The 27,962-nt window shown below is 54.7% G+C and overlaps 1 protein-coding gene and 1 long non-coding RNA gene across 5 annotated transcripts; one reads left to right on the top strand and one right to left on the bottom strand.

Moving 5' to 3' along the window:
* Positions 1–11: 11 nt before the first annotated feature.
* On the bottom strand, positions 12–11,989 carry HOMER3 (homer scaffold protein 3). 4 transcript variants are annotated; one of them, XM_003915206.3, is made up of 10 exons: positions 11,800–11,989; positions 9,717–9,797; positions 9,475–9,631; positions 9,116–9,247; positions 4,625–4,732; positions 3,350–3,471; positions 2,402–2,558; positions 1,935–2,051; positions 1,751–1,837; positions 12–437 (listed from the first exon to the last, which is right to left on the bottom strand). In XM_003915206.3, exons 2-10 carry the CDS (start codon positions 9,728–9,730, stop codon positions 246–248), a joined length of 1,086 nt encoding a protein of 361 aa, XP_003915255.1. In that variant the 5' UTR covers positions 9,731–9,797; positions 11,800–11,989; the 3' UTR covers positions 12–245. The 4 variants fall into 4 exon arrangements, with proteins under 4 accessions (XP_003915255.1, XP_009192181.1, XP_003915256.1 ...); XM_009193917.4 differs by lacking the exon at positions 11,800–11,989 and adding an exon at positions 11,068–11,176; XM_003915207.3 differs by lacking the exon at positions 11,800–11,989 and adding an exon at positions 10,597–11,047.
* Positions 10,992–17,404, top strand: LOC103879992. The gene is made up of 3 exons (XR_640821.3): positions 10,992–11,373; positions 16,652–16,799; positions 16,897–17,404. It is a non-coding gene; the product is annotated as an uncharacterized LOC103879992 (long non-coding RNA).
* The last annotated feature ends 10,558 nt before the right edge of the window (positions 17,405–27,962 follow it).

Genomic DNA, 27,962 nt, shown 5'->3' with positions numbered 1-27,962 from the left:
ACACACACAGCCACGCTTAGAAATGTAATCTGGGGATCTAGAAATTCTACACAATGAGAAGCTCAAAAACAGCCCCCAAGCTGCCAACAGCCAGAGCCAGCTGGGGCCCACCCCAGCCCAGCCCGGCCCACCCAGGGCTAAGTTGGGACCCCCAGTCCCTTTCCAGGACAAATGGGTCCAACTATGCCGCCTGCAGCCTGGCCCACATCCCAGGCCGGAATCGTTCATGGAAAACCAGCCCCGGCTCAGGGCGCAGCCTCAGCCAGGCGGGCCAGGCCCTCACGCAGCTCACTCAGCTCAAACAGCCTGACGTCCAGCAGCTGTGCCGCCCGGCCCACCTCGGCCCGCGCCCGCTCCCGCTCCGCCCGTGCCTCCTCCAGGCTGCGCTCCGTCGCCCGCAGCTGGTGTTCCAGTTCCGCATTGCGGGTCTCCAGGTCCTGCCAGGAAAGGGTGGGCAGGGTTGGGGGCCCCAACAAATCACCAGTCCTGCCCGAGGCGTCCAGAGTCTGACCACCTTCATGTCCCTCTTCTGCCCAAAGCCATCCTAGGGCACCCATCACACCAGGAATCAAATGCACACACCCCCACCCCACCCCCAGGGGCCCAGTTTCTGCCTCATTTCTAAGAAACAGGGTTTTGCTCTGTTGCCCAAGCTGGAGTGCAGTGGCACCATCCTAGCTCACTGCAGCCTTCAACTCCTGGGCTCAAGCAACTCTCCCACCCCAGCCTCCCAAGTAGCTAGGAATACAGGCGTAAGGGAAGAAGGTCCTTTAACATCTGAACTTACTGGACTCACAAGAAGTGCCCCTGAGCTAGGTGGCTCACACCTGTAATCCTAGAACTTTGGGAGGCAGAGGCAGGTGGATCCCCAGAGGTCAGGAGTTCAAGACCAGCCTGGCCAACACGGTAAAGCCCCATCTCTACTAAAAATACAAAAATCAGCTGGGCATGGTGGTGCGCACCTGTAGTCCCAGCTACTCTGGAGGCTGAGTCAGGAGAATCGCTTGAGCCCAGGAGGCAGAGGTTGCAGTGAGCTGAGATCATGCCACTGCACTCCAGCCTGGGTGACATAGTGAGACTCTTTGTCTCAAAATTAAAAAAAAAAAGTGCCTCATGAACATTTCTCACATAAAGTCTTTGGCAAAAGCCAAGCCAAGGCCAGGCGCAGTGGCTCACGCCTGTAATCACAGCACTCTGGGAGGCTGAGGCGAGCAAATCATGAGATCAGGAGTTCGAGACCAGCCTGGTCAACATGGAGAAACCCTGTCTCTACTGAAAATACAAAAAATTAGCTGGGTGTAGTGGCAGGTGCCTGTAATCCCAGCTACTCAGGAGACTGAGGCAGGAGAATCTCTTGAACCCAGGAGGTGGAGGTTGCAGTGAGCTGAGATCGTGCCATTGCACTCCAGCCTGGGCGACAGAGCGCGACTCCATCTAGAAGAATTAGAAAAAAAAAAAGCCAAGCCAAGCCAGACCTGGTTCCAGTGCAGGCTCTGTGACCTCAGGCTGAGAAGAGGAGGAATTGACGGGGTCTGGCATGGCAATGCAGCAGGGACTCAAACATTGCTTGTTGAACCCATAGATGGATATGAAACTGTACCAATGGCCACTGTTCACACGGCACCTGCTGGGCATCAGGCCTTCCACGGGCCTGGGCCTCCCAATACTCTATCGTCTTAGGTAGATATCGTCCTGACTGTTGAGGTGACTGTCACCCACCGTCACCCCACCTCCTGCTGCCCACACACACCTGCACCTTCTGCTGAGTCTCCTCACGCTCGGCAGCCTCCGGGGCCTCACGGGGCCCCCCAGTCTGACTCTTCAGGGTCTGAATCTCCTAGAGGAAAACAGTTCCTAGGGTCTGTTGCGGGGGTCCTGGCTTTCCCGCAGGAGGTGAGGGAAAGTGAGGCCCGGGAAGCATATCTGGCACTCACCTGGTCCTTGGTTTGCACCAGAGCTTCCAGCTGCTCCAGTGACTGGCCCTGGCCCGGCCCCTCCTTCTCGCTGGCCAGGGTCACCTCTGAAGCTGCCTGGGCCTCCAGCTCAGCCACCTGTGGGACAGGAATAGCAGCCCCTGACGCCCCCATCTGCACTCTCCCTTGCTCCCCCAACCTCTAGGAAATCTGCCTCCTGTCTGGCCACTCCCAGGACCAAGCACCCAACTCCCTTGGTTGGTGCCACCACCCCCTCTGCACAGCTTGGACTTCAGGGTCTGATCACCCTCTGAGGTTGGCATTGTCTCAGACCCATTTTACAGAGCAAGAAACTGAGGCTGGGTCAGTGACCTGCTGAGGTCACACAGCCAGTCCATGAACCCAGGGCAGATGGGAACTGCGGAGGCGCGGCCTCCACAGTTGCCCGGGCCAGGTGGGGGGTCTCTCAGACGGAGGGGTATCCTCACCCGCTGCCGTAGCCGCTCGGCCTCTGCACGCTGAGCCTCCAGCTGCTGCCTCCACTGGGCTGCGGCGGCGTTGGCCTCTCGCAGGGCGCCTGCCAACTTGTTGTTGCTGTCCTGCAGCGCGAAAAACTCGGCCTCCCACTGTACCTCGCCTACGGAGCTGCGGGGACACGAGGGTCAGCAGGGGGTGACATCGGGCTTGAGGGTGAAATCAGGGCAATGCTAGCCTGGGACGGGGACAGGGGTGGGATAGCTCTGAGCTTAGGTCAGGGCCAAGGCTGGCCAGGATGCAGAGTCGGGCGGGGGTGGGGCACCCCCCGCCGGGTGGGGGTGGGGTGGCGTGGGGTGGGGGGCGGAGTCAGCAGCAATGCTGGGCTGGGGGGGTGGCCATGGGTGGGTGGTGCTAGGCTGGGGCGGAGTCACGGGCAATGCTGGGCTAGGAGGCGGGGCCAGAGGTGGGGTAGCTCTGGGGTGGGGGACGGAGTCAGGGCCACGCAAGGGTGGGGACGTGGCGACACTGAGCGCTGAGCCTGGGGATGGGACAGTCCCGCAAAAGCAGAGTCTTGTCGAGGACCGAGTCAAAGAAGGGGGCACGTGGAATCTACCCAGTGACACTGTCGGAATGGCGGGGGAGGGATGGGAGTTTGGGGAGTCAGCCGATAGGGGCGTGGTCGGGGTGGGGAGGCGCCCCAGGGTTATCCTAAACCCAGAGAGGCATAGACTGGGCGAGGTTAGCAGCGAGACAGGGGTGGGGTCAATACGGAGGGGCGTGGCTAACGCAGGGTAGGGGCGGGGTCGGCTCTGGATGGGGCAGCATCCAGATCCTCATCCCCTTCCCCAGGTCTTGGGTCCACAGTTAGAGCCTTGGCACTCCCTTGGCTTCCGAGAACCGCCTCCTCATCCCCCACCCCGACCCCCGCCCCTGCCACGCCCTCAAGTCCCGCCCCTCACCCCTCAGACAGCATCTTCTTTAGCCGCTCGCGCTCTGTGGGGCCGGGGGCATCAGCACTCTGGCTGCGGAACAGTTTTTCCTCGCCGGGGCCATTGGCACTGACGAGGGGGCTCGGGGGCACCTGTGCATGGGGAAGAGTAGGTCACGACCCCACATCAGCTGGGATCAAGGCTGATGTGACTGGGGTCGTCACATCGGGGGTCCAACTGACCTACGCACCCTAAGCAGGTCCTTCACAGCACAGGATCCAAGTGTGTCCCTCCCCACCTCATGCACCCTCCATGGCTCCCTATGGCCCCCTAGGCTGGGAGTTCCATGCCCACGCCCTCAACCTTGCCTTCCTGGGCTTTCACCATCCCCAGGAGCAAGTCTGATGCAGGTTAGTCTAAACCAAGATACTTGGAACCTGTAAAGTAGGGGAGGGGGACAATCGAACAGCTCCCTGCTTTCCCTTCCCTGCGGCGGAACTTCAACATCCCGTTTAGGATGTCAGCAGGAAGTCCAGCCCAGGCTGAATCCGTATTTCAGGAGCAACCCCACTGCCTGGACCACTGGCTTTGAGAGTAGACAGAGTCCAGCCTGCTTTTTTTCATCTCTGCAACCCCTCTGCACAGCCCTGGACCTGGTACCCAGCAGGTGCTCAATAAATAAAGCTGACTAAATTAATATGGGAAAACATGCAGGGATAGTTAGTTGTTCTGCCTCACACTTAGCCATTTCTTTCTTTCCTTTTTTTCTTTGAGACAGAGTCACACTCTGTCACCCAGGCTGGAGTGCAGTGGCGCAATCTCGGCTCACTGCAACCTCCACCTCCTGGGTTTACACCATTCTCCTGCCTCAGCCTCCCGAGCAGCTGGGACCACAGGCGCCCACCACCATCCCCGGCTAATTTTTTTTTTTAGTAGAGACGGGGTTTCATGATGTTAGCCAGGATGGTCTCGATCTCCTGACCTCGTGATCCGCCCACCTCGGCCTCCCAAAGTGCTAGGATTACAGGCGTGAGCCACCGCACCCGGCCTGAGCTGGTCTTGCTACCGGGACCTACTGGGTGCATCCCGCCGGCCCCAGGCAAGGTCCAGACCCTCTATGACACACTCCACACCCCTCCTCCGTGGTCCCTGCCATGGGTCTAACTTTAGGTCATCTGGAAGCATTGGGTCTTGAGGACCAGCACAGTGCCCCGGTCTCCCAATATCAAGGTCCCCCAATATCCGTTGAGCACCTGGCTGACTCACAGGTGCCCAGGCAGGCATAGGAGAGTAAGGAGTGCTGACCTGGTGGGAGGCGAGCCCCAGGGCTGGACTGGTGAGCTCCCCGCCATCCTGAGATTTCTCCCTGGCCAGCCTGGCTGCTTCCTTCACCTCCTGGAACTTCTCAGCAAACTAAGGGAGTGGGGAGGAAAAGACAGTAAAACCCCAGTCCATCCTCCCAAACACGTCACCATCACCCAGTGACAGCCCCGCAACTTCTGAACTGTACCCATCCCCTTATCACACACCTTGGAAGAAGGAAAGTTGGAAGAATGATAAACCACGGTGGGTGGGCAGGTGGCATGAGATCACAGAGGTGGCATTTAAATACATTGGGCCACACTGAGAAAGGGAAAGGAATTCCCGTTTCCTCTTTTTCTTTTTAGGAAAGGGTCTCACTTTGTCACCCAGGCTGGAGTGCAGTGGCATGATCTCGGCTCACTGCAGACTTGACCTCCCTGGCTCAAGTGACCCTTCTACCTTATCCCTCCACTAAGGAGCTGGGACTACAGGTGTGTGCCATCATGCCTGGCTAATTTTTTCTAGAGACGGGGTCTAGCCATGTTCCCCAGAATGGCCCTTTCCCTTTTTTTTTTTTTGAGATGGAGTCTCGCTCTGTTGTCCAAGATGGAGTGCAGTGACATGATCTTGGCTCACTGCAGCGTCTGCCTCAGCCTCCTGAGTAGCTGGGATTACAGGCATGCACCACCATGCCTGGCTAATTTTCATATTTTTAGTAGAGATGGGGTTTCACCATGTTGGCCAGGCTGGTCTTAAATTCCCGACTTGAAGTGATCCTCCTGCCTCAGCCTCCCAAAGTGCTGGGATTACAGGCACAGCACCCAGCGTTTTTTTGTTTTGTTTTGTTTTGTTTTGAGATGGAATCTCGCTCTGTCACCCAGGCTGGAGTGCAGTGGCACCACCTCGGCTCACTGCAACCTCCGCCTCCCAGGTTCAAGTGATTCTTCTGCCTCAACCTCCCGAGTAGCTGGGATTACAGGCCCGCACCACCACGCCTGGCTAATTTTTGTATTTTTAGTAGAGACGGGGTTTCACCATATTGGCCATGCAGGTCTCGAACTCCTGACCCCGTGATCCACCTACCTCGGCCTCCCAAAGTGTGAGAACGACAGGTATGAGCCAACACATTGGGCCCCTTTTCATCTTTATCAGGGCTATTTCAACAAAGACAGCCTGAGGTGGGTGCTAATCTGTCTTTAACACCTGTTGTTATTCCTTTTTTTAAATTTTATTTTTTTAAGTCTCAGGCTCTGAGAGACATCGGAAGTCAATGAGAAAGTAGTCATCTCGTTCTTGTTTTTGTTGTATTAAATGCTTACATGTTTACATTTACCACCTATTTATGACAAGCAATACCAGTTTTCCAGTTAGAATAGGATATGTTTCCCCCCACACCCTGGTTTTAAAATAAATTTCCTTCGTTTAAAAATAATTTTTGGCCGGGCGCGGTGGCTCACACCTGTAATCCCAGCACTTTGGGAGGCCAAGGCGGGCGGATCACGAGGTCAGGAGATCGAGATCATCCTGGCTAACACCATCCTGGCTAACACGGTGAAACCCCATCTCTACTAAAAGTACAAAAAATTAGCCGGGTGTGGTGGCAGACGCCTGTAGTCCCAGCTACCTGGGAGGCTGAGGCAGGAGAATGAAGTGAACCCAAGAGGCAGAGCTTGCAGTGAGCTGAGATTGGGCCACTGCACTCCAGCCTGGGCAACAGAGCAAGACTCCAACTCAAATAAAATAAAATAAAATAAATAAATAAATAAATTTTTTTTCAGGCTGGGTGCAGTGGCTCAGGTCTGCAATTCCAACACTTTGGGAGGCCGAGGTGGGTGGATCATTTGAAGTCAGGAGTTCGAAACCAGCATGGCCAACATGGTGAAACCCCGTCTCTACTAAAAACACAAAAATTAACCGGCCATGGTGGCAGGCACCTGTAATCCTAGTACTTGGGAGGCTGAGGCAGGAGAATTGCTTGAGCCCAGGAGGTGGAGATTGCAGCGAGCCGAGATTGTGCCATTGCACTCCAGCCTGGGGGACAAGAGCAAAACTCCGTCTCAAAAAATAAATAAATAAATATATAAATAACTTTTTAGGCCAGGCACAGTGGCTCACACCTGTATTCCCAGCACTTTGGGAGCCTGAGGCAGGCAGATCACCTGAAGTCATGAGTTTGAGACCAGCCTGGCCAACATAGTAAAACCCTGTCTCTACTAAGAATACAAAAATTTAAAAAACAAAAATTTTATAAAAATACAAAAATTAGCCAGGTGTGGTATGTCTGTAATCCCAGCTACTTGGGAAGCTGAGGCAGGAGAATTGCTTGAACCTGAGGGGAAGAGGTTGCAGTGAGCCGAGATCAAGCCACTGCACTCCAGCCTGGCAACAGAGTTAGACTCTGTCTCCAAAAAAAAAACAAAAAAAAAGACCTAAATTAGAAAGGTAAATTGTCCAGGTGCAGTGGCTCAAGCCTGTAATTCCAGCACTTTGGGAGGCCAGAGTGAGAGGCTCACTTGAGGCCAGGAGTCAAGAACAGTCTGGACAGCATAGTGAGATCCTGTCTCTACAAAAAATAAAAATAAGAATAAAGAATAAAGATATTAGCTAGGCATAGTGGCGTGTGCCTATAGTCTCAGCTACTCAGGAGGCTGAGGTGGGAGGATCCCTTGTGCCCAGGAGTTCGAGGCTTCAGTAAGTCATGATTACACTGCTTCACTCCAGCCTGGACAACAGAGCGAGATCTTGTTAAAAAAAAAAAAGACAGCACTTTGGGAGGCCGAGACGGGCGGATCACGAGGTCAGGAGATCGAGACCATCCTGGCTAACCTGGTGAAACCCCGTCTCTACTAAAAAATACAAAAAACTAGCCGGGCTTGGTGGCGGGCGCCTGTAGTCCCAGCTACTCAGGAGGCTGAGGCAGGAGAATGGCGTGAACCCAGGAGGCGGAGCTTGCAGTGAGCTGAGATCCGGCCACTGCACTCCAGCCTGGGTGACAGAGCAAGACTCCATCTAAAAAAAAAAAAAAAAAAAAAAATCTTGGGGAGTGTGATGAAGTGAAAGACCTTGAGATGAGATCATCTTGGATTTAGGATCGGCCCTGAATCCCACGACTGGTGTCCTTATTTAAAGAGGAGAAGACACAGGCATACAGCCAGAAAAAACAGAAAAAAATAGAAAAGAAAGGTAAATTCTAAAGCTTCTAGAAGAAAACAAAGAAGGCCTGGTGTGGTAGCTATGCCTGTAATCCCAGCACTTTGGTAGGCCGAGGCGGGTGGATCATCTGAGGTCAGGAGTTCAAGACCAGCCTGGCCAACCAAACCACATCTCTATGGAAAATACAAAAATTAGCTGGGTGAGGTGGCAGGTGCCTGTAATCCCAGCTACTCTGAGGCTGAGGCAGGAGAATCTCTTGAACCCGGGAGGCGGAGGTTGCAGTGAGCCGAGATCGTGCCACTGCACTCCAGCCTGGGGGACGGCACGGCATCACCTCAAAAAAAAAAAAAAAGAAGAAGAAGATCTTCGTGAAAGCACTCATCATCAACAAAACCATGGATAAAGATAACAATGGAAGTATAGAGACGGCACAGGGTGGAGGGAGGTGAGGATGAAGGTATTGCTAGGGCATATGGGAAAGTGCCCAGCCCAGGCCAGCCACCCATTTGATGTCCCAAAGAGGAGCAGCGTGTGTCCAAAATTAGAGCTAGAGGAAGTAGAACTAGGACTCAAGAGCGGGTGTGGTGGCTCATGCCTGTAATCCCAGCACTTTGGGAGGCCGAGGCGGGTGGATCATTTGAGGTCAGGAGTTCTAGACCAGCCTGGCCAACATGGTGAAACCCTGTCTCTACTAAAAATACAAACAATTAGCCAGGCGTGGTGGCGGACTTTTTTTTTTTTTTTTTTTTTTTTTTTTTTTTGAGACGGAGTCTCGCTGTGTCGCCCAGGCTGGAGTGCAGTGGCGCGATCTCGGCTCACTGCAAGCTCCGCCTCCCGGGTTCACGCCATTCTCCCGCCTCAGCCTCCGAGTAGCTGGGACTACAGGCGCCCGCCACCACGCCCGGCTAGTTTTTTGTATTTTTAGTAGAGACGGGGTTTCACTGTGTTAGCCAGGATGGTCTCGATCTCCTGACCTCGTGATCCACCTGCCTCGGCCTCCCAAAGTGCTGGGATTACAGGCTTGAGCCACCGCGCCCGGCCAGTGGCGGACTCTTGTAGTCCCAGCTACTTGGGAGGCTGAGGCAGGAGAATGGCTTGAACCCGGGAGGCAGAGGTTGCAGTGAGCCAAGATAGCTCCAGCCCGTCTCAAAAAACAAACAAACAGAAAAACGAACCAGGAATCAAACCAGTGAACGTTAAAGGGGCTTCAGTCTCATCTCATCCTACAATCCCATCCTGTAGATCGGAAGATAGAGAACCTGCCCAAGATCCCAAATTGAGCCCAGAAGACTTGGGCCCAGCCTCATCCATTCCCTCCACTTTCCCCCTCACCGGGCCCACCTGTGTCAGATGCTGTTCAGAGGCAAAGCCAAGGCCGTAGACGGTGTTGGCGCGACTGTCTGCCCACTGCCCGAACTTCTGGGAGGTTTTGGTGAAGGTCATGTTGGGAGTGACAGTGCTGTTGATGATGGCCTGGGGTCGGGAAACAAAGTTCAAGGTTGATGGGACAGATAATAACAAACATGAAACCCCCAGGTATCACCTTGTATTAGGGTCTTGAAGGTCTTTACTCTGAACCATTTCAGGAGACAGAAGGCCCAGGGTTTCCCATCCCTTGGGCACACAGCAAGCCAGCCACTAGACCCAGGTTTGTCACCAGGACTCCTGGTGCCTCTTCCCCACCCAGACCCCACCCGGACCTTGGCGCCCCCGATGCTGATGATGCGGTAGACATTGCGGGTGGCATCGTAGAAATAGGAGACAGTGAGTGCATGCTTGCCCGCCGGGATCCAGTTTCGCTTGGTGGCCGGGTCGATCTGGAACACGTGCGCCCGTGTGCTGAAGATTGGCTGCTCCCTGCATGGGGACAGGGTGTTTGGTGGGGGCCAGGCAACCCCCTTAGACAGCTCAAAACCCCGGGCTGGGGGAAGTGGGAGCTCACCTGGCTGTGGACATTGGTCAGGTCGGGATGGGCAGGCTCTAGGGGGCAGCCAGAGAGGTGGCAGGAGCGCTGCTTTGGCCCCTAGGGAGAGAGCAGGGACTATGAGTGTCCCTCAGGCTAGGCTGAGGCCAAGCAGGTTCCACCTCAGAACCCATCACCAGGTGTGCCGTCATGGAACTTTCAATCAAAAAGGCAGGAAAGGCCCAAAGTACACCCTGTGCTTTGGGAGGCTGAGTCAAGAGAATTCTTTGAGCCCAGGAGTTCGAGACCAGCCTGAGCAACATGGCAAGACCCCATCTCTACCAAAAATTTAAACAATTAGCCGGGTGTGGTGGCATGTGCCTGTGGTCCCAGCTACTCGGGAGGCTGAGGTGGGAGGATTGCTTGAGCCCAGAAGGTCAAGGCTGCAGTGCAGTGAGCTATGGTCACGCCACTGCACTCCAGCCTGGACAAGAGAGCAAGACCCTGTCTCAAAAAAAAAAAAAGAAATTATAAAAAGAAACAAAAAGGCAAGATAATTGCTATAGATCACTCAGAGCAAGCGGACCCCATCTTTCTTTGACTAGGGGAAGCCCCCACAACACCCTGTACAGGAGATGGCCCTCTGAGAGGAGCCCGGTGGCCGCTGACATCCAGATGTAAATTTCTCATTGTCCCGGTTATTGCACCCCCGTGAGGTCCCCTCCATCCTGGGCTGAACTGTGGAAGCCAAATATCTGCTGAATTCTTTCCACCACATTCACCCATGACTGGCCAGAGTGGGGCTCTCCATCAAAAAGTGGGGCATTGAGAGGTGTGTAGTACCAGGAGACCAGTTCCCCACTACATCCTGCAGAGGGACCCCACCCCCTACAGCTCCCACCCTAGGGCAGAGGCACACCTTGAAGTTCAGAGTCCAAATCCCCAGGGAGTCCCCAGCCAAGTTAAAAAGACAAGATGTAGACAAACAGCCAATCCCAGTGCCCACCATGGGGGGCAGAGCAGAATCCACATTGGGAGACCAGGGCTCCCCAACCTCCCCATTGGGCCATCCAGCAACCCCAAATGTGCAGGGGACCAAGGAGGGGTTTGGAGGAGGGGGAAGACAGGTGGGGGAGGGGAGGCCCCGGCCCAGCGGCCTCTGTGGTCAAAGGGGGGATGCCCCCCCCATCCTGTCCTGGGCAGCTGCTGTCCTGGTCACAGGGTCTGAAACCGGAGCCCCTGAGTGGGGGTGGGGCGGCAGCTCTGGCCTGGAAAGGGGGCGGGTCCTGTGCCGGGTGGGAGTTAGGGAACACAGGGGTCCCCGGAACCCAGGCCCTTCCGGTCCGGCAACTCCTGCTGCGACTTGCAGCGTTTGGGGAAAGTTACTCACCAACTAGTCATGCGCCTCGGATGCCGCCGGCCACGGGGCTCCCGGAGGGGGGTCCGACACCGGCCGGTGCCCGGGATCCCCAATCTGGCCGGTGGATGAGGCCCCATCCCATGTACCCCAATCCGGAGAACGGGGGGTTACTATTAATTCAGGATTCCATCCCCACCCGAGGCAGGAGGACACCCAGTGCGCGCCCCAACTCCGGGACATGTGCCCTGCCCCTGGAACTTCCGAGATTCCCGCGACGCCCCCTGTCTCTGGGTCAAGAACTTCGGGGGACACCTCTTCTGCCTCCTCCAACCCCAGGTCGGTAACTCCGGGGACTCTCTCCCTGTCTCCTCTCTAACCAGGTCCGGGACCCGGGTCCCCCGCGTTGTCCCAGACTGCTAAACTTCGAAGACCCCCTGCCATCCCTCCAGTCCCTGGGTCCGGGACGTCCGGACCCCTCCCACGCCAGTACCCCACCCCAGGTCCGCAACTTTGGGGACCCCTTCGCAGCCTCCTCCAACGCCGGGTCCAGAACTTTGGGAACCTCCCGCGCAGTCCCCTCTCCGACCCTGAATCCAGAAGTTCGGGACCCCCGCGCTCCCTCCAGCCCTGGAACTTGGGGACCCCCTGAGCCGCTCCCAGTCCCCGGGTCCGGAACTTCTGGGGACCCCCCGCGACCTCCCCTTGGCCCTGGGACTTCGAGGCCCCCGCGCTCCCGGCGCAGGCTCGGCCGGCCGGGCTCACCCTGCCGGGTCGGCGCCCCGCGAGTGTCCAGGCGCGGGTCGGGTGCGGCCCCCGCGGCGCTGACTCCGCGCTGCCGGGCGCCCCGCTCGCTCCCTGGCTCCCGGGCCCGCGCCCTCCGCGCCGCCCTCCGCGCCGCCCGCGCCTTTGTCTGCGCCGCCGCCGCCGCCGCCCGCGCCGCCTCCGGTCCCATCGCGGCCGGTCCCGACGCGGCCGCCGCCCGCCCCGCCTCCCCGGGCCGCCAAGGCCGCCCCGCTGCGCCCCCTGCTGGCTTTTTGCAGCGGGAGGGGTAGGGGGGAGGGGACACGGGGGAGGAGCGGGGGCCGGGACTGGGGAAGAGAGGGAGGATTGGGGGAGGGGGCTAGGGCAGTGGAGGGGGACTGGGGGGGGGTTGCGGGGGGTCGGAGTTGGGAGCAGAGGGTGAGGACAGAGAGACAGACGGAGAGGGACATCTGGGATGATAAAGAGACCCAAAAACAGAGACACGGGGGAGACAGGCGGAGAGAGAGGAAGTAGATGGAGGGAGTTGTACGGACTGCGATGTGGACTGCGATGTGACCTCTCACCCTCCTGTCACCTTCTCAGGGGACAGCTGCCTCTCTCCCCACTACCTGAAGTCATAACTTTGGGCCTGTGAGGGAGGTCAGGTCCCTCCCGGGCTGACATGGGTGGCCCAGTGAAGTTGGGGAGGGGGCAGTGGGTCCTAGGGTCTGCATACAGTAAGTGCTCAATGGGTGTTGCCAGGAAACGGAAGAGATCAACTTTGGGAGGGAACGGGAAGGAAGACAAAGAGAGAAACCTTCCTGTCTGTCCTCCTGACCGCCCCATCCCTGAGCAGGGACGTCTGTCCACCTCTGTCCCTCCCAAGACGATGGTAAAAAAGCCCACAATGGTGGGATTACGGTGATCATTGCTGTTGTTTGAGGTTTCCAGGATCCAAAGGTTGAGGGAATGTCTCCAACACATGGTTGTATCCCCTCAGCCTCCACTGGCCTGGGTTTGTCACCTCTGGTCACAGGTAGCACCCCCTTCCCACACTCACCAGGAGAGCGTCCTTCCGGAGTTGAGCTGAGATCCACCTCCCCAGCCCCAAGCCCATGGGTCCCACTTGTCAATCCTGGTGCCAGCCCCTCTCTGGCACCTTCTCCAAAATCACACAGTGCTGTTGGTTCATTCATGGGCAGAGGCCCGGAGCTCCCTGGAATCAAGGCCTGTGGCGCCCTAAAGCTCTGACCTTACATTTGAGTTTTTCTTTTTTTTGCCTTTCTTTTTTTTTGAGACAAAGTCTCACTCTGTTGCCCAGGCTGGAGTACAGTGGCACAATCTCAGCTTACTGCAGCCTCTGCCTCCCAGATTCAAGTGATTCTCCTGCCTCAGCCTCCCGAGTAGCTGGGACTACAGGTTCATGCCACCACACCTGGCTGATTTTTGTATTTTTAATAAAGATGGGGTTTCACCATGTTGCCCAGTCTGGTCTCGAACTCCTCACCTCAAGTGATCCGGCCCCCTTCAGCCTCCTAAAGTGCTAGGATTACAGACATGAGCCACTGCACCTGGCTGTTTTTTGACAACTTCAGAGAGGCTTTTGCTTTTCATCTCCAAGACCTCTGCTCCTGTCTCCTTTCCCTGTTCCTTTATTTCTGTTTCCTTCTAAGAAGAATAGTATATCTGAGCTGGTAGTTACATTTGAATTACCTTTAGGTGAATTCCAGGTCAGATTGTCTTTGGAGATTGACTCCTGGACCAAGATCTGAGTCTTTCCCCCCGTCCAGGCCTTTGCCCAAACTGTTCTGTCCACCTGGAATGCCCTCTCTGCAGGCATGTCTTCCACCTTGTCCTTCCAGGCTCAGCGCCACCACCCTGTCTCCTCCTCCAGGAAGCCTCTCGGACTACCCTGGCCTTGGAAGGGGTCTTTCCTTCCCCTGTCCCAATCCCTGTGACTCTTTCTTTCTTTTCTTTTTTAAAGTTTATTTTTAGAGACAAGGTCTCACTATGTTGCCCAGGCTGGTCTCAAACTTCTGAGCTCAAGTGATCCTCCCACCTCAGCCTCCCAAAGTGCTGGGATGACAGGGGTGAACCCAAACCCTTTCTGTGACTCTTATGTTACCTGTTTATTACATGACCAGGTCTGGGTGCTCCTCTAGGGCTGGCCCATCCATCCTGAAGCCCCAGTCTGACCCAGCACAAGAGCGATTATTCATCTCACAGGGGAAACTGAGGCACAGACTCGGTTTCCCGGGCTGCTTCTAACTTCATGAGGCATCTGCACAAGGGAAGGATTTGGCTGTGTTCTCAGGCTGGAAGCCACGAAATGCTTGAACATTGTGGGGAGCAAAGAAAATACCGTCTGTTCTGCACAAAAAATGACTTCTCCTTATTACCAACAAAATAATGGAAAAAATAAAAAAGTATCTGGGAAAGGTGCTGGCATGGCCGAGGCTTCTGGAAGCTGTTTAGAGCTTGCCGAGTGCAGAACTGGGGCCATGTGGCTCTTCTACAGGGGCAGCTGGGCGGGGGACCCAGGCAGGCTTTGCCCTTTGTGTGGGCAGAAAGCAACAGTGAAAGAGACAGTGAAGGGTTGAGTTGTTTCCCTGAACGCCCTTTCCGGTCTCTGGGAGGGGCTGGGACAGAGCTGGCCTTGAGCAGCCCCAACCTGAATTTGGATTAGCCAAGTCTACCCTGAGGCAGTGGCTTCCTCAGTGTGGGCCTCAGTTTTCTCACCTGGAAAATGGGCTGATGCTTGCAGGGCTTCTAGTAGAGGGAGGAACATGAAGGATTCAGTCAATATCAGCAGCTGTCCTCTGGGGTGCCTTCCATTAGGTTCGTAGACAGAGGCCCTGCCAGTCTTTGCTGCAGCTGGGGAAACTGAGTCAGTGCCTCAGTTTCCCTGCTGGGATGAACAGTCACTCTTGTACTGGGCCAGACTGAGGCTTCAGGATGGATGGGCCAGCCCTAGAAGAGCACCCAGACCTGGTCATATAATAAACAGGTAACATAAGAGTCACAGAAAGGCACTGGGCTCATGAGTGTCATCCCAGCACTTTGGGAGGCTGAGGCTGGAGGATTGCTGTAATCCCAGCACTTTAAGAGGCTGAGGCAGGCAGATCACCTGAGGTCAGGAGTTTCGGACCAGCCTGGCCAAAACATGGTGAAACCCCGTCTCTATTAAAAATACAAAAATTAGCCGGGCATGGTGGTGCACACCTGTAATCCCAGCTACTCGGGAGGCTGAGGCAGGAGAATTACTTGAACCCAGGAGGCAGAGGTACAATTGAGCTGAGATCAGGTCACTGTACTCCAGCCTGGGTGACAGAGGGAGACTCTGTCTCAAAAAAGAAAAAAAAAATGGGAAGGAAGGAAGAAAGGGACTTGGGATGTCCTTGCAGGGCAGGCAGAGGCCACCACCCCAAGGTGGCTGACTAGGAAAGTAACTTTCCTTTGGGGCTGAGAAATGGTGTGGAAGAATGAACTTCCTGTCTTAAAGGGGAAACCAAGCGGGAGCCCGAACAGCTCATTCAGCACTAAGAAAACTGCATTTGCAGAATGGCTTTTATGACTCAGGCTCTGGTCTCTGCCTAGTTAGATCTGACCCAGCATTTGGAGTGAGGCTAAACTGTCTCTCCTCTCCAGAGGTTTTCTGTGCCACCAGAGCAGGGACAGTCCAGCCTCTCTTCCCCAAAGCTGGGTGCCCACCTCCCAGTGAAGGTCTTGGTGACTACTTCAGGTCTGTTTATGGCATGATTTGGTTACTATTCACCTCTTACATGGATTTGTCCGGCACCTAGAACAAGCCTGACCTGTGACAGCTTTCCTTTTTTTTTTTTTTTGAGACGGAGTCTCACTCTGTCGCCAGGCTGGAGTGCAGTGGCGCGATCTCGGCTCACTGCAACCTCCAATTCCTGGATTCAAGCTATTCTCCTTCCTCAGCCTCCTGAGTAGCTGGGATTACAGGCACTTGCCACCACGCCCAGCTAATTTTTGTATTTTTTTTTTAGTAGAGACGGGATTTCACCGTGTTGGCCAGGATGGTCTCAATCTCCTGACTTCATGATCCGCCAGCCTCAGCCTCCCAAAGTGCTGGGATTACAGGCGTGAGCCACCGCGCTTGGCCCCTGTGACAGCTTTCTATGAGCACTTTCAGAAGTAGGAGATCCCCAGGTTCCAGCTTTCGACTTGGTGGCTTTCAGAATCACGTGAGCCAGGGAGTGAATCCCAGAATCCCAGCCCTGCTGCTTACCAGCAGTGCCACCCTGAAGAAGTCACTTTTTCTTCTTTGTGCCTCAGGTTCCCCATCCATAAAATGGGCATATGAATTGTGTTCACTTTTGAGGTTTACTGTAGGGATCTAATGAATTCTTTCTTTTTCTTGTCTTTTTCTTTTTCTTTTTTTTTTTTTTTGAGACAGAATCTTGCTCTGTCACCCAGGCTGGAGTGCAGTGCTGCGATCTCAGTTTGCTGCAATCTCTGCCTTCCGGGTTCAAGCGATTCTCCTGCCTCAGCCTCCCTAGTAGCTGGGATTACAGGTGCACGCCACCATACCCAGCTAATTTTTGTATTTTTAGTAGGAACAAGGGTTTTACCATGTTGGCCAGGCTGGTCTCCAACTCCTGGACTCAAGCAATCCACCCGCCTTGGCCTCCCAAACTGTTGGGATTACAGGTGTGATCCACCACGCCCAGCCCCTTTTTTTGAGACAGGGCCTCACTCTGTTCTAGGCTGTAGTACAGTGGCTCAATCATGGCTCACTGCAGCCTCAACTTTCTGGGTTCAAGCAATCCTCCCACCTCAGACTCCTGAGTGGCTGGGACTACAGGTGCACACCACTACACCTGACTAATTTTTGTATTTTTTGTAGAGACGGGGTGTCACTATGCTGCCCAGGCTGGTCTCCAACTCCTGGATTCAAGTGATCTGCCTGCCTCAGCCTCTCAAAGGGCTGGGATAACAGATGTAAGCTACTGCACCTGGCCTCCAATGAGTTGTTATGTGAAGAGAACGTGATTGTAGGTGCTTAATAAATGCTTGCTCTTGTAAACATCCTGTTTATTTTTAGTATGTGGTTTTGATCCTGAACCAACTTCTTACTCTTTTCTTTTTCAGAAGTTAGAGGACTGCAACCAGGCCTGAACTCTCAAGGACAGAAATGGGTCCAACCTGGCATGACATCCTCTAAATCTTTAGCTCCCAGCCCCTCAGGTGCCCCCTCCAGCTACCTCCCTCTTCCTTCTCCTCATTCCCCAAGCTATAGCTAGTTGGGCCAACCTCCAGACATTAGCCTGTTTGCAAACTCCTATTCATCCCTCAAAGCCTCACCTTCAATGCTCTCCTCCCACCAGAAGCTCTCTCTCCTCTACCTCTAGACCTTCTCCAGCCCTCTTCCCTCTTTCTGGCCCGGCCCTGACCCCTGCGAGTGCCTGTGTGCAGCTTTGACTCCTCCAGCCTGAGTGTTCCTCAAGGGTTGAGACCAGGGCTGATGTTTTGCTAGAGTTTGTCACCTTCCAGCACAGAGTGGACCCATGGGGGTCAGGCAAAGGAGAGTTTGATGACTCAATACTATTGGTGATTTTGCATCACTTGAAGGAGACCCTGCCTTAAATTCAGAACTTGACTTCCGCCCACGGCCAAAGTTAATTCATTCAACAAACAACCCCCCATGAAGCAACGGAGCCAGGCTCCCTCAGGCCCAGGCAAGAAAGGGTCAGGGAGTTGGGGTCGCCAGCACTGGGTTACGGATTTGAGGACCTAGGACCAGAGTGAGTTGGGGATGGGAGGACGCAGTGCTTGAGGCCCCTCTGAGCACCAAACCTGGACCCGAGGTTCAGTTCCCGCAGACCTAATTACCCTAATTTGCCACATGCACTAATTACCTCCTGGGTGCCAGGTGGCTGGGCGGGGCTGCCCCAATTTCCGGAGGTAGGTCGGGGCCCGATTATTTTTGGCTGTGGCGTCCTTGAAGGCTCCGCCACCAGCAGCGCTTGAAGGGCAGAAAGTGGGGCGGAGAAATTGAGGCCACATCAGGGGAAGCACTGGGGGAATTGGGGGTCGGCTTAGCCTTGGAGCTCCTTGACCAGGGGGCCTTGGGCCCAAGGCCTGAGAGTCTTTGGCATCTAGCCAGAGGTGGCAAGATCTGGAGGGGTATGGCCAGGCACGATAGCTCACGCTTGTAGTCCCAGCACTTTGGAAGGCTGAGGCGTGTGGATCACGAGGTCAGGAGTTCAACACCAGCCTGGCCAATATGGCGAAACCCTGTCTCCACTAAAAATATTAAAAAATTAGCTGGACATGGTGGCGCACGCCTATAGTCCCAGCTACGCAGGAGGTTGAGGCAAGAGAATCGCTTGAACTTGGGAGACAGAGGTTGCAGTGAGTCGAGATTGTGCCACTGCACTCTAGCCTGGGTGGCAGAGGGAGACTCTGTCTCAAAAAAAAAAAAAAAAAAAAAAAAAGGATCTGGAGGGGCTGAGAATCAGCCAGCTCCATGGTGGATTGGTCTGAAATCTTTTTGTTTTGTTTTGTTTTGAGACAGAGTCTCACTCGGTCATCCAGGCTGGAGTGCAGTAGCACAATCTCGGCTTACTGCAATCTCCCCCTCCCAGGTTCAAGCAATTCTCCTGCCTCAGCCTCTCGAGTAGCTGGAACTACAGGTGTGTGCCACCATGCCCAGCTAATTTTTTCATTTTTAGTAGAGATGCGGTTTCGCCAGGCTGGTCTGTTGGCCAGTCTGGTCTCAAACTCCTAACTTAAGGTAGGATTACAGGTGTGAGCCACCGCGCCTAGCCCAGGTCTGTTTTGATATGACACAACAGCCACGAAAGGGGCTGCCAGGGGGTGAGGGTGGGGGTAGTCAGATGGGCCTGGGTTCATATCCCAAGTCCCACCAGCTTGCTGTGTGTTCCTGGGCATATAACCTTTCATGAACTCTTTGCACCTTTCCTGAGGGATGAAACAGGCATAATTTAAAAAGAGTGCTTTAGGCATTGGGGGTCGGAGCATGTGCAAAGGCCCTGAGGTGGGGCCAGGTGGGCCATATTGGAGGAACCCTATAGAGGTGTCTAGAGTGGAGTAAGTGGGAGAAAAGCTTTTGGGATTGCTGAGGCCTAGGGGGTCACAGGAACTGAACAGAGCCTCGTGGGTCTTGGCGAGTTGTGTGGGTTTCATTCTGAAGGCACTGGGGAGCCATGGGAGAGTTTGGAGCCAAAGAGAGAGGGAGTGGTCACATTGACACTGCAGGCCCTGGGCAGGGTTTCAGCTCTGGTGTCTGTCCATGTGCAGAATAGTTGCAAACCCTACCATTCTCTGAGCCTCAGTTTCCCCACCCTGAGTAGAGTCCTGAGACTATGGCAGCCCCTGAACACAGTGGGCCCTCTGCCAGAGAAGCCCCACCCTACCCCGGAGCTCCCAAATGCTGGCTGTGCAGCCTACACGGCCTCCTCTCCGCCTGTCCCCCCATCCCACGCTCCTTCTGTGGCCTTGAGGGAGCAGCTGTGGGAACAGAGAGCAGGAGCCCGTGGGGAAGGCAGCTCAGAGGGGCTCTGGGGGCCGTGTTCCTGCTTGGTGACAGCCCACATGGGGCTGCCGCGCGCCGATTGTTCTCACAGCAGCTGGGTGACTCACATGCTACAGCCTCTTCCTTGGGTCTGCCAGAGGGAGAGTATTCCTGGTAACCAGGCACAGGCCGGGGTCTCTGGTTTGGCCACCTGTGCCGTGGCTATGCCCTCTAGGATCCCCCCTACCAACACACACCAAGGGACCCCTCTAACCAGCGGTGCTGCCCACCTCCTTGCTCCAGCATCTTCCGTGGCTCTCCTGGACACCTCAGAGAGAGAGGCTCAAGCTCCTCATTGCCCATTGGTCAAGCTGCTCAGCCCCACTTCAGAGCACTTGTACTGGATCCCACTTATAGCCTGAAATGCCAGCTCTGAGGTTGTTTCCTCCAGGAAGCCCTCCAGCCCTCCCCACAACTCTGACAATCCTGACCCCCAGGACGGGGATGCGTCTGTGTCTGGCCCTGCCTCCCTCCCAGACTGGGTGCTACCTGGAGTCCAGGCCCAGGGCCCAGGCCTCTCAGGGGTCCCACTGTTATCCACTATAGGAGTGCTCAGCAGGGAATCTGGGGGAGGAAGGCAAGGTCCAAGACTGGACCCCAGGGGCCTGATATGTAACCACATTATTTATGTATTTATTTATTTTTTATTTTATTTATTTATTTATTTTTTTGAGACGTAGTCTCGCTCTGTCACCCGGGCTGGAGTGCAGTGGCACGATCTCGGCTCACTGCAACCTCCGTCTCACAGGTTCAAGCGATTCTCCTGCCTCAGCCTCCTGAGTAGCTGAGACTATAGGCACGTGCCACCACGCCCGGCTAATTTTTTTTTTTGTATTTTTGTAGAGACGGGGTTTCACTGTGTTAGCCACAATGGTCTCAATCTCCTGACCTTGTGATCCACCCGCCTCAGGCTCCCAAAGTGCTGGGATTCCAGGCGTGAGCCACCACGCCCGGCATTAATTATTACTTTTTTAGAGACAAGGTCTAACTCTGCCACCCAGGCTGGAGTGCAGTGGTGCGATCTCAACTCACTACAGGCTCAACCTCCTGGGCTCTAGCGATTCTCCTGCCTCACCCTCCCGAGTCACTGGGATTAGAGGCCTGAGCCACCAAGCCTGGCTAATTTTTTAATATTTTGTAGAGATGGGGTCTTCCTATGTTGTTCAAGCTGGTCCCTAATTCCTGGGCTCAAGCAATCCTCCTGCCTTAGCCTCCCACGGTGTGGAGATTATAGGCATGAGCCACTGCACCTAGCTAACCCCAGTTTCATCGAAAACTGAGGCTCGGCTGGGCACGGTGGCTCAAGCCTGTAATCCCAGCACTTTGGGAGGCCGAGACGGCCGGATCACGAGGTCAGGAGATCGAGACCATCCTGGCTAACATGGTGAAACCCCGTCTCTACTAAAAAATACGAAAAACTAGCCGGGCGAGGTGACGGGTGCCTGTAGTCCCAGCTACTCAGGAGGCTGAGGCAGAAGAATGGCGTCAACCCTGGAGGCGGAGCTTGCAGCGAGCCGATATCGCACCACTGCACTCCAGCCTGGGTGACAGAGCGAGACTCCGTCTCAAAAAAAAAAAAAAAAAAAAAGAAAACTGAGGCTCAGCAAGCTTGTCAGTTCCCCAAAGTAAAAGTCAGCAGAAGGCTAGAGGTGGTGGCTCATGCCTGTAATCCCACCTCTTTGGGAGGCGGAGGCAGGTGGATCACCTGAGGTCAGGGGTTCAAGACCAGCCTGACCAACATGGTGAAACCCCGTCTCTACAAAAATACAAAAAAAATGGGCCGAGCGTGGTGGCCCCAACACTTTGGGAGGCTGAGGCAGGCGGATCACGAGGTCAGGAGATCGAGACTATCCTGGCTAACACGGTGAAACTCCATCTCTACCAAAAATACAAAAAATTAGCCAGGCGGGAGGCTGAGGCAGGAGAATGGCGGGAACCCGGGAGGCGGAGCCTGCAGTGAGCTGAGATCACGCCACTGCACTCCAGCCTGGGCGACAGAGCAAGACTCTGTCTCAAAAAAAAAAAAAAAAAAGCCAGGCACAGTAACTCATGCCTGTAATCCCAGCACTTTGGGAGGCCGAGGTGGGTGAATCACCTGAGATCACCTGACTAACATGGTGAAACCCTGTCTCTACTAAAAATACAAAAATTAGCTGAGTGTGGTGGCACACACCCGTAGTCCCAGCTACTCAGGAGGCTGAAGCAGGATGATCACCTGAACCCGGGAGGCAGAGGTTGCAGTGAGCCAAGATCATGCCATTGCACTCCAGCCTGGGTGACCGAGTGAGACTTCATCTCAAAAAAAAAAAAAGAAAGAAAGAAAAAAAAGAAGTCGGCCGGGCGCGGTGGCTCAAGCCTGTAATCCCAGCACTTTGGGAGGCCGAGACGGGCGGATCACGAGGTCAGGCGATCGAGACCATCCTGGCTAACACGATGAAACCCCGTCTCTACTAAAAGATACAAAAAACTAGCCGGGCGTGGTGGCGGGCGCCTGTAGTCCCAGCTACTCCGGAGGCTGAGGCAGGAGAATGGCGTGAACCTGGGAGGCGGAGCTTGCAGTGAGCCGAGATCGGGCCACTACAATCCAGCCTGGGCGACAGAGCGAGACTCCGTCTCAAAAAAAAAAAAAAAAGAAAAAAAAGAAAAAAAAGAAGTCACCAGGGAGGCTGAAGGTGGTGGCTCACGCCTGTAATCCCAGCACTTTGGGAGGCCAAATCGGGCAGATCACTTGAGGTCAGGAATTCGAGACTGGCCTGGCCAACATGGCAAAAATCTGCCTCTACTTAAAACACAAAAAATTATCCGGCGTGGTGGTGTGCACCTGTAACCCCAGCTACTCAGGAGGCTGAGGTGGGAGGATCGCTTGAACCTGGGAGCCAGAGGTTGCAGTGAGCCCAGATCACACCACTTCACTCCATCCTGGGCGACAGAGTGAGAATTTGTCTCAAAACAACAAACAGTAGAGAGTAAAGCCTGGTCCTGGAACCCCAGTCTGAGAGGCCAAGTCTGCTCCTTGCAACCTTTGGAGCTTTGCTTACCCAGGGAGCAGGTTGCGGGGTTCGCTCGTCCACCTGCAGGTAGATTTGGTGCAGCCTGGGCTCAAACTCAAGGGGTACAACAGCCCTTCCTCCCTGGGCCTCTGTTTCCTCCTCTGTAAAGCAAGGATTATTCATCATTAACTCATGTTTATTAAGCATTTAAGGCATCCAGGTCTGTTAGGACATCCTGCCCTCAGGGACCTCATGTCTGGTAGACAAGGGAACGAAGAAATGACTTCTGACAGGATTTTGCAAAAGAAAGAAAAGCAGGCAGAGCACCAGGCCAAGACTGCAGCGGCTGCTGAAGATTGCTTTGTGGAGGTGGTGATTCAGGGCAACACCACGCCCAAAGGCCCTGAGGCGGGGACGTGTTCAGCCCCTTGGGACAACATTGAGGAGGTGACTGTGACTGAAGCTAAGTGAGTTGGGGAGAGTGGGGAGGCACCATGTAGGCAGGGAGGGCTACAGGCTGAGCATCAGGGACCTGTGGGCCCCCAGCAAGGAATGTAGACTTTATACTTAGAGCACTGGGGAGCCACTGAAGGCTTTTGAGCAGGAGAGGCCATGATCTTTTTTTTTTTTTTGAGACGGAGTCTCGCTCTGTTGCCCGGGCTGAAGTGCAGTGGCACGATCTCAGCTCACTGCAAGCTCCGCCTCCCAGGTTCCCGCCATTCTCCTGCCTCAGCCTCCCGAGTAGCTGGGACTATAGGCGCCCGCCACCTTGCCTGGCTAGTTTTTGTATTTTTTAGTAGAGATGGGGTTTCACCGTGTTAGCCAGGATGGTCTCGATCTCCTGACCTAGTGATCCGCCCGTCTCGGCCTCCCAAAGTGCTGGGATTACAGGCTTGAGCCACCGCGCCCAGCCTTTTTTTTCTTTTAGACAAGGTCTCATGCTTTCACCCAGGCTCAAGTGCAGTGGCATGATCATGGCTCACTGCAGCTTCAACCTCCTGGTCTCAGGTGATCCTCCCACCTCAGCCTCCCAAGTAGCTGGGACTACAGGTGTGCGCCACTATGCCCAGTTGCGAACTGCTTTTGTGTTTAAATATTTGCAGCCAGGTGCAGTGGCTCATGTCTGTAATCCCAGCACTTTGGGAGGCCGAGGCCGGAGGATCCTTGAGTCCAGGAGTTTGAGTCCACTCTGTCCAACGTGGTGAAACCCTATCTCTACTAAAAATACAAAAATTAGCCAGGTGTGATGGTACATACCTGTGGTCCCAGCTATTCGGGAGGCTCAGGCAGGAAAGTTGCTTGAACCTGGGAGGTGGAGGTTGCAGTGAGCCGAGATCGCACCATTGCACAACAGCCTGGGCCACAGCAAGACTCTGTCTCAAAAAAAAAAAAAAAGATTTGCAGCCAGGTACAGTGGCTCACGCCTGTAATCCCAGGGCCTGAGGGAGGAAACTTGTCTTCATAAGCCCTTTCATGCTCTTTCCCATCTTCCTCTGTCTCTCACGAGGTCCTGGATGCCAGCCTCTGCGTCTTATCGCTGAAATCTCAGGCCTCCAACAGCAGGGAAACATCTGCTTTCCGGAGTGCAAGGATCTTCCAGCCAGGAGGGAGGTCACAGGGAAGGATGATCGCTGAAACAAAGAGAAAGGGTTACACGTTGGGTGCTGACTACATCAACAGGGGAGACACTGGCCGGGTGTGGTGGCTCACTCCTCTAATCCCAGCACTTTGAGAGGCCGAGGCGGGTGGATCATTTGAGGTCAGGAGTTTGAGACCAGCCTGGGCAACATGGTGAAACCCCATCTCTACTAAAAATACAAAAAAAAATTAGCCAGGCATTGTGGCGTACACCTGTAATCCTAGCTACTCAGGAGGCTGAGTCAGGAGAATCACTTGAACCTGGGAGGCAGAGGTTCCAGTGAGCCAAGATTGTGCTATTGCACTTCCGCCTGGGTGACAGAGTGAGACTGCACCTCGGAAAAATAAAAACTCACGGCCGGGCGCGGTGGCTCACGCCTGTAATCCCATCACTTTGGGAGGCCGAGGTGGGCGAATCATGAGGTCAGGAGATCGAGACCATCCTGGCTAACATAGTGAAACCCCGTCTCTACTAAAAATACAAAAAGAAACTAGCCAGGCGCGGTGGTGGGCGCCAGTAGTCCCAGCTACTTGGGAGGCTGAGGCGGGAGAATGACGTGAACCCGGGAGGCGGAGCTTGCAGTGAGCGGAGGTGGGGCCACAGCACTCCAGCATGGGTGACAGAGCGAGACTCCCGTGGCAAAATAAATAAATAAATAGAAAATAAAAACACACAAAAATTAGCCAGGTGTGGTGACACACATCTGTAGTCCCAACTACTGGGGAGGCTGAAACAGGACAATTGCTTGAGCCCAGGAGGTCGAGGCTGCAGTGAGCTCAGATTGCACCGCTGCACTCTAGCCTGGGGACAGAGCGAGACCTGTCTTGAAAAACAACAAAGACACATATCCCAAAGTCAATGGGGACCAGAGGGCCAGAGTCTGGGGAAGGGTGTCAGTACCCCCATATCTTGGGGTCCCCCCTCACACCTTGGGGTCCCTCAGGCTTTGGCATCCCCCCTGGGATCCAGGAGGTGCGTAACTGCTGGTGGCTGGGCCAAGCCCTTGGTGGGTAACCCCACTGTTCTGGGGGTACCATCCAGGGAGGTCATGACCAGGAGCTGAGGGGTTCCCGCAGGACCCATCCAGGTAGCAGGTGCTCAGGAGTTGGCTGTTAACATCGTTGGGGATGTAGGGAGGTGGGGTCTCTCTCAGGGACTTTGGTGTCCAGATATACCGGCGCTTGGCTCAGGCTGCAGGTCAGGAGAGTAAGAAGCAGAAAGAAACACAGACGTACAGACCTTGGAGAGCAGCCGCTTGGGGGCTGGCCTCTCGCTTCTAGATGAGACCCTCTCCTAGGGGGCCACTCAGAGTCCGTCTGGAACACCACAGCCATGCCCACATGCAAGACAGACATTGTGTAACTGGCCAGTGACCTCCAAGTCACATCTGCCAGAGCCCTCCACCAACCAGCAGTCACAGTGCCCAGGGTGGGTGTTGAGCAGCATCTGGACCTGGCTGGAGGGCAGGTGTGTGGAGTCATGTGGAAGGAGTGGCGGACCCCTGAAAAGGGAGCACCTGGGGAGACCAGGTTGGAGACAGGGATGCAATGTACAGGGACACTAGAGCCACTGCCAGTGTGGCAGTCTACACTGGGCTCTTTGAAGGGTAGGCGGGGTGCTTAATGCTGAGGCTCAAGCTCCACCTTTCCACTTCCCCACATATTCATGCACCCTCTCAGTGCCATTCCATCCATCCACGCACCCATCCACTATCCACTCATTTGCCCATCCATCCATCCATCCATCCATCCATTCCATTCATCCATCCACCACCATCCTTCCATCCATCCATCCATCCACCACCATCATCCATCCATACCCATCCATTCCATCCATCCAACCTTCCATCCATCCATCCATCCATCCAGCTATTCATCTGCCCATCCATCCACCCATCCACTCACCCATCCATCCATCCACCACCATCCATCTATCCATCCTTCCATCCATCCACCACCATCCATCTATCCAACCGTCCATCCATCCATCCACCCATCCACTCACCCATCCATCCATACATACACCTATCCATCTTCCCATCCATCCAACCATCCATCCATCTACCCATCCATTCATACATACATCAACCCACACATTCATCCATTCATGCCCGCCTGCCAGGTCCATCCCGTCCATGCCCACCCACTTTGAATCCATTCCCGTCCATACACCCATCTGCCTTCCCATTCATCCACCCACCCATTCACCCACCCATCCACCCACCCACCGATTCTCTATCCGTACACCCATCCATGTTCCCATCCATCCACCTATCCACCCACCCACCTATCCTCTATGCATACACCCATCCATGTTCCCATCCATCCACCCATCCACCCATCCATCCATCTATCTATTCATCCATCTATTCACCCAGCCATCTTCCCATCCATCCAATTATCCATTCATCCGTTTACTATCCATTCATCCATCTATACACCCATCCATCCAATCATCCAACCATGTGTACATTCATCTTTCCTTTTTTTTTTTTTTTTTTTTTTTTTTTTTTTTTGAGACAGAGTCACCATCTGTCGCCAGGCTGGAGTGCAGTGGCGATCTCGGCTCACTGCAAGCTCCGCCTCCCGGGTTCCACGCCATTCTCCTGCCTCAGCCTCCCAAGTAGCTGGGACTACAGGCACCACGCCACCTGGCCAGCTAATTTTTTTGTATTTTTTAGTAGAGGCAGGGTTTTTGTTAGCCGGATGGTCCGTTCTCCTGACCTGGTGATCCACCCGTCTCGGCCTCTAAAGTGCTGGGATTACAGGCTTGAGCCACCGCGCCCGGCCTCATGTTTCCATATATTCATCCATTCATCAACCTATTATTTATCCATCCGTCCACCCAGTCACCTATCCAGTCATTTATCTTCCATCGCCCATCCATCCCCATCCATCCCCATCCATCCCACCATTCACCAATCCCCCATTCCTATCCTATCCACCCATCCATCCTTCCATTCATCCACCTTCATATGCAGGCATCATCCACGATCCATCCAACTCTACTTCCACTTCTCATACTTCTACTCATTCTTTAAGCACCAACTCCATGTGCCTTCCTCTTTGTAGCCCTCGGTGTGGCCCAGACCCTCCCTGTCCCTTCCTCTGGCCCAGGTCCGGCCCTGTAGAGCTAAGAGTGAATGCACCTGACTCAGCTTTCAGACTGGAGGCTGCTTGAGAGCCAGGCCTGGGGCTGAGGCTTCTTGGGAGTCCAGCAGCACCAGTGTGAGGGGGCGCTGGGAAGACCAGCAATTTCTGTCTGTGGCCCATTGAGGCATCAGGCCTCCAAGTCGGGGGGATACCTCCCCACCCACCAGTAATAAAGCCCCTGTGATTCAAGCCCAATAAGAAGGCCCAGGGAAGGAAATCAGGTTTGGCCTGAGACCACTCCAGGGGGCAGCAAGAGCTCCGGGGACAGAGATATCTGGGTTTGTGCTCCACTTTGTCACATATGCACTGTGTGACACTGAACAGGTCACTTTACCTCTCTGAGCCTCAGTTTCCCCATTTGGAAATCAATCTATCTCATGTTAATTGCACATTTACAAGGAGTTGAGGCCCACAGCAGGCCCTGCCAGCTGGGATGTATCAGTTCCACTCCAGGGGAGAGGCTAGGAGGAGCTGGGGCAAGGAGAACGGGAAGGGAGGTTGAGAAGGTGGATGGGGCCGGGCGCGGTGGCTCAAGCCTGTAATCCCAGCACTTTGGGAGGCCGAGACGGGCGGATCACGAGGTCAGGAGATCGAGACCATCCTGGCTAGCTTCGGTGAAACCCGTCTCTACTAAAAAATACAAAAAACTAGCAGGCAGTGTGAGCTGCAGTCCCAGCTACTCAGGAGGCTGAGGCAGGAAGAATAAGCGTGAACCCGGGAGGCGGAGGCTTGCAGTGAGGCACAAGAGATCTAGCCACTGCACTCCAGCCTGAAGCTGACAGAAGCGAGACTCGTCTCAAAAAAAAAAAAAAAAAAAAGAAAGGTGGATGGGGCCAGGC

The sequence above is a fragment of the Papio anubis genome, chromosome 20, assembly GCF_008728515.1.
Source record: "Papio anubis isolate 15944 chromosome 20, Panubis1.0, whole genome shotgun sequence".
NCBI lineage: Eukaryota > Metazoa > Chordata > Mammalia > Primates > Cercopithecidae > Papio > Papio anubis.
Note: the sequence above shows the minus strand (reverse complement) of the source record. Positions and strands in the feature narration are given on the sequence as shown.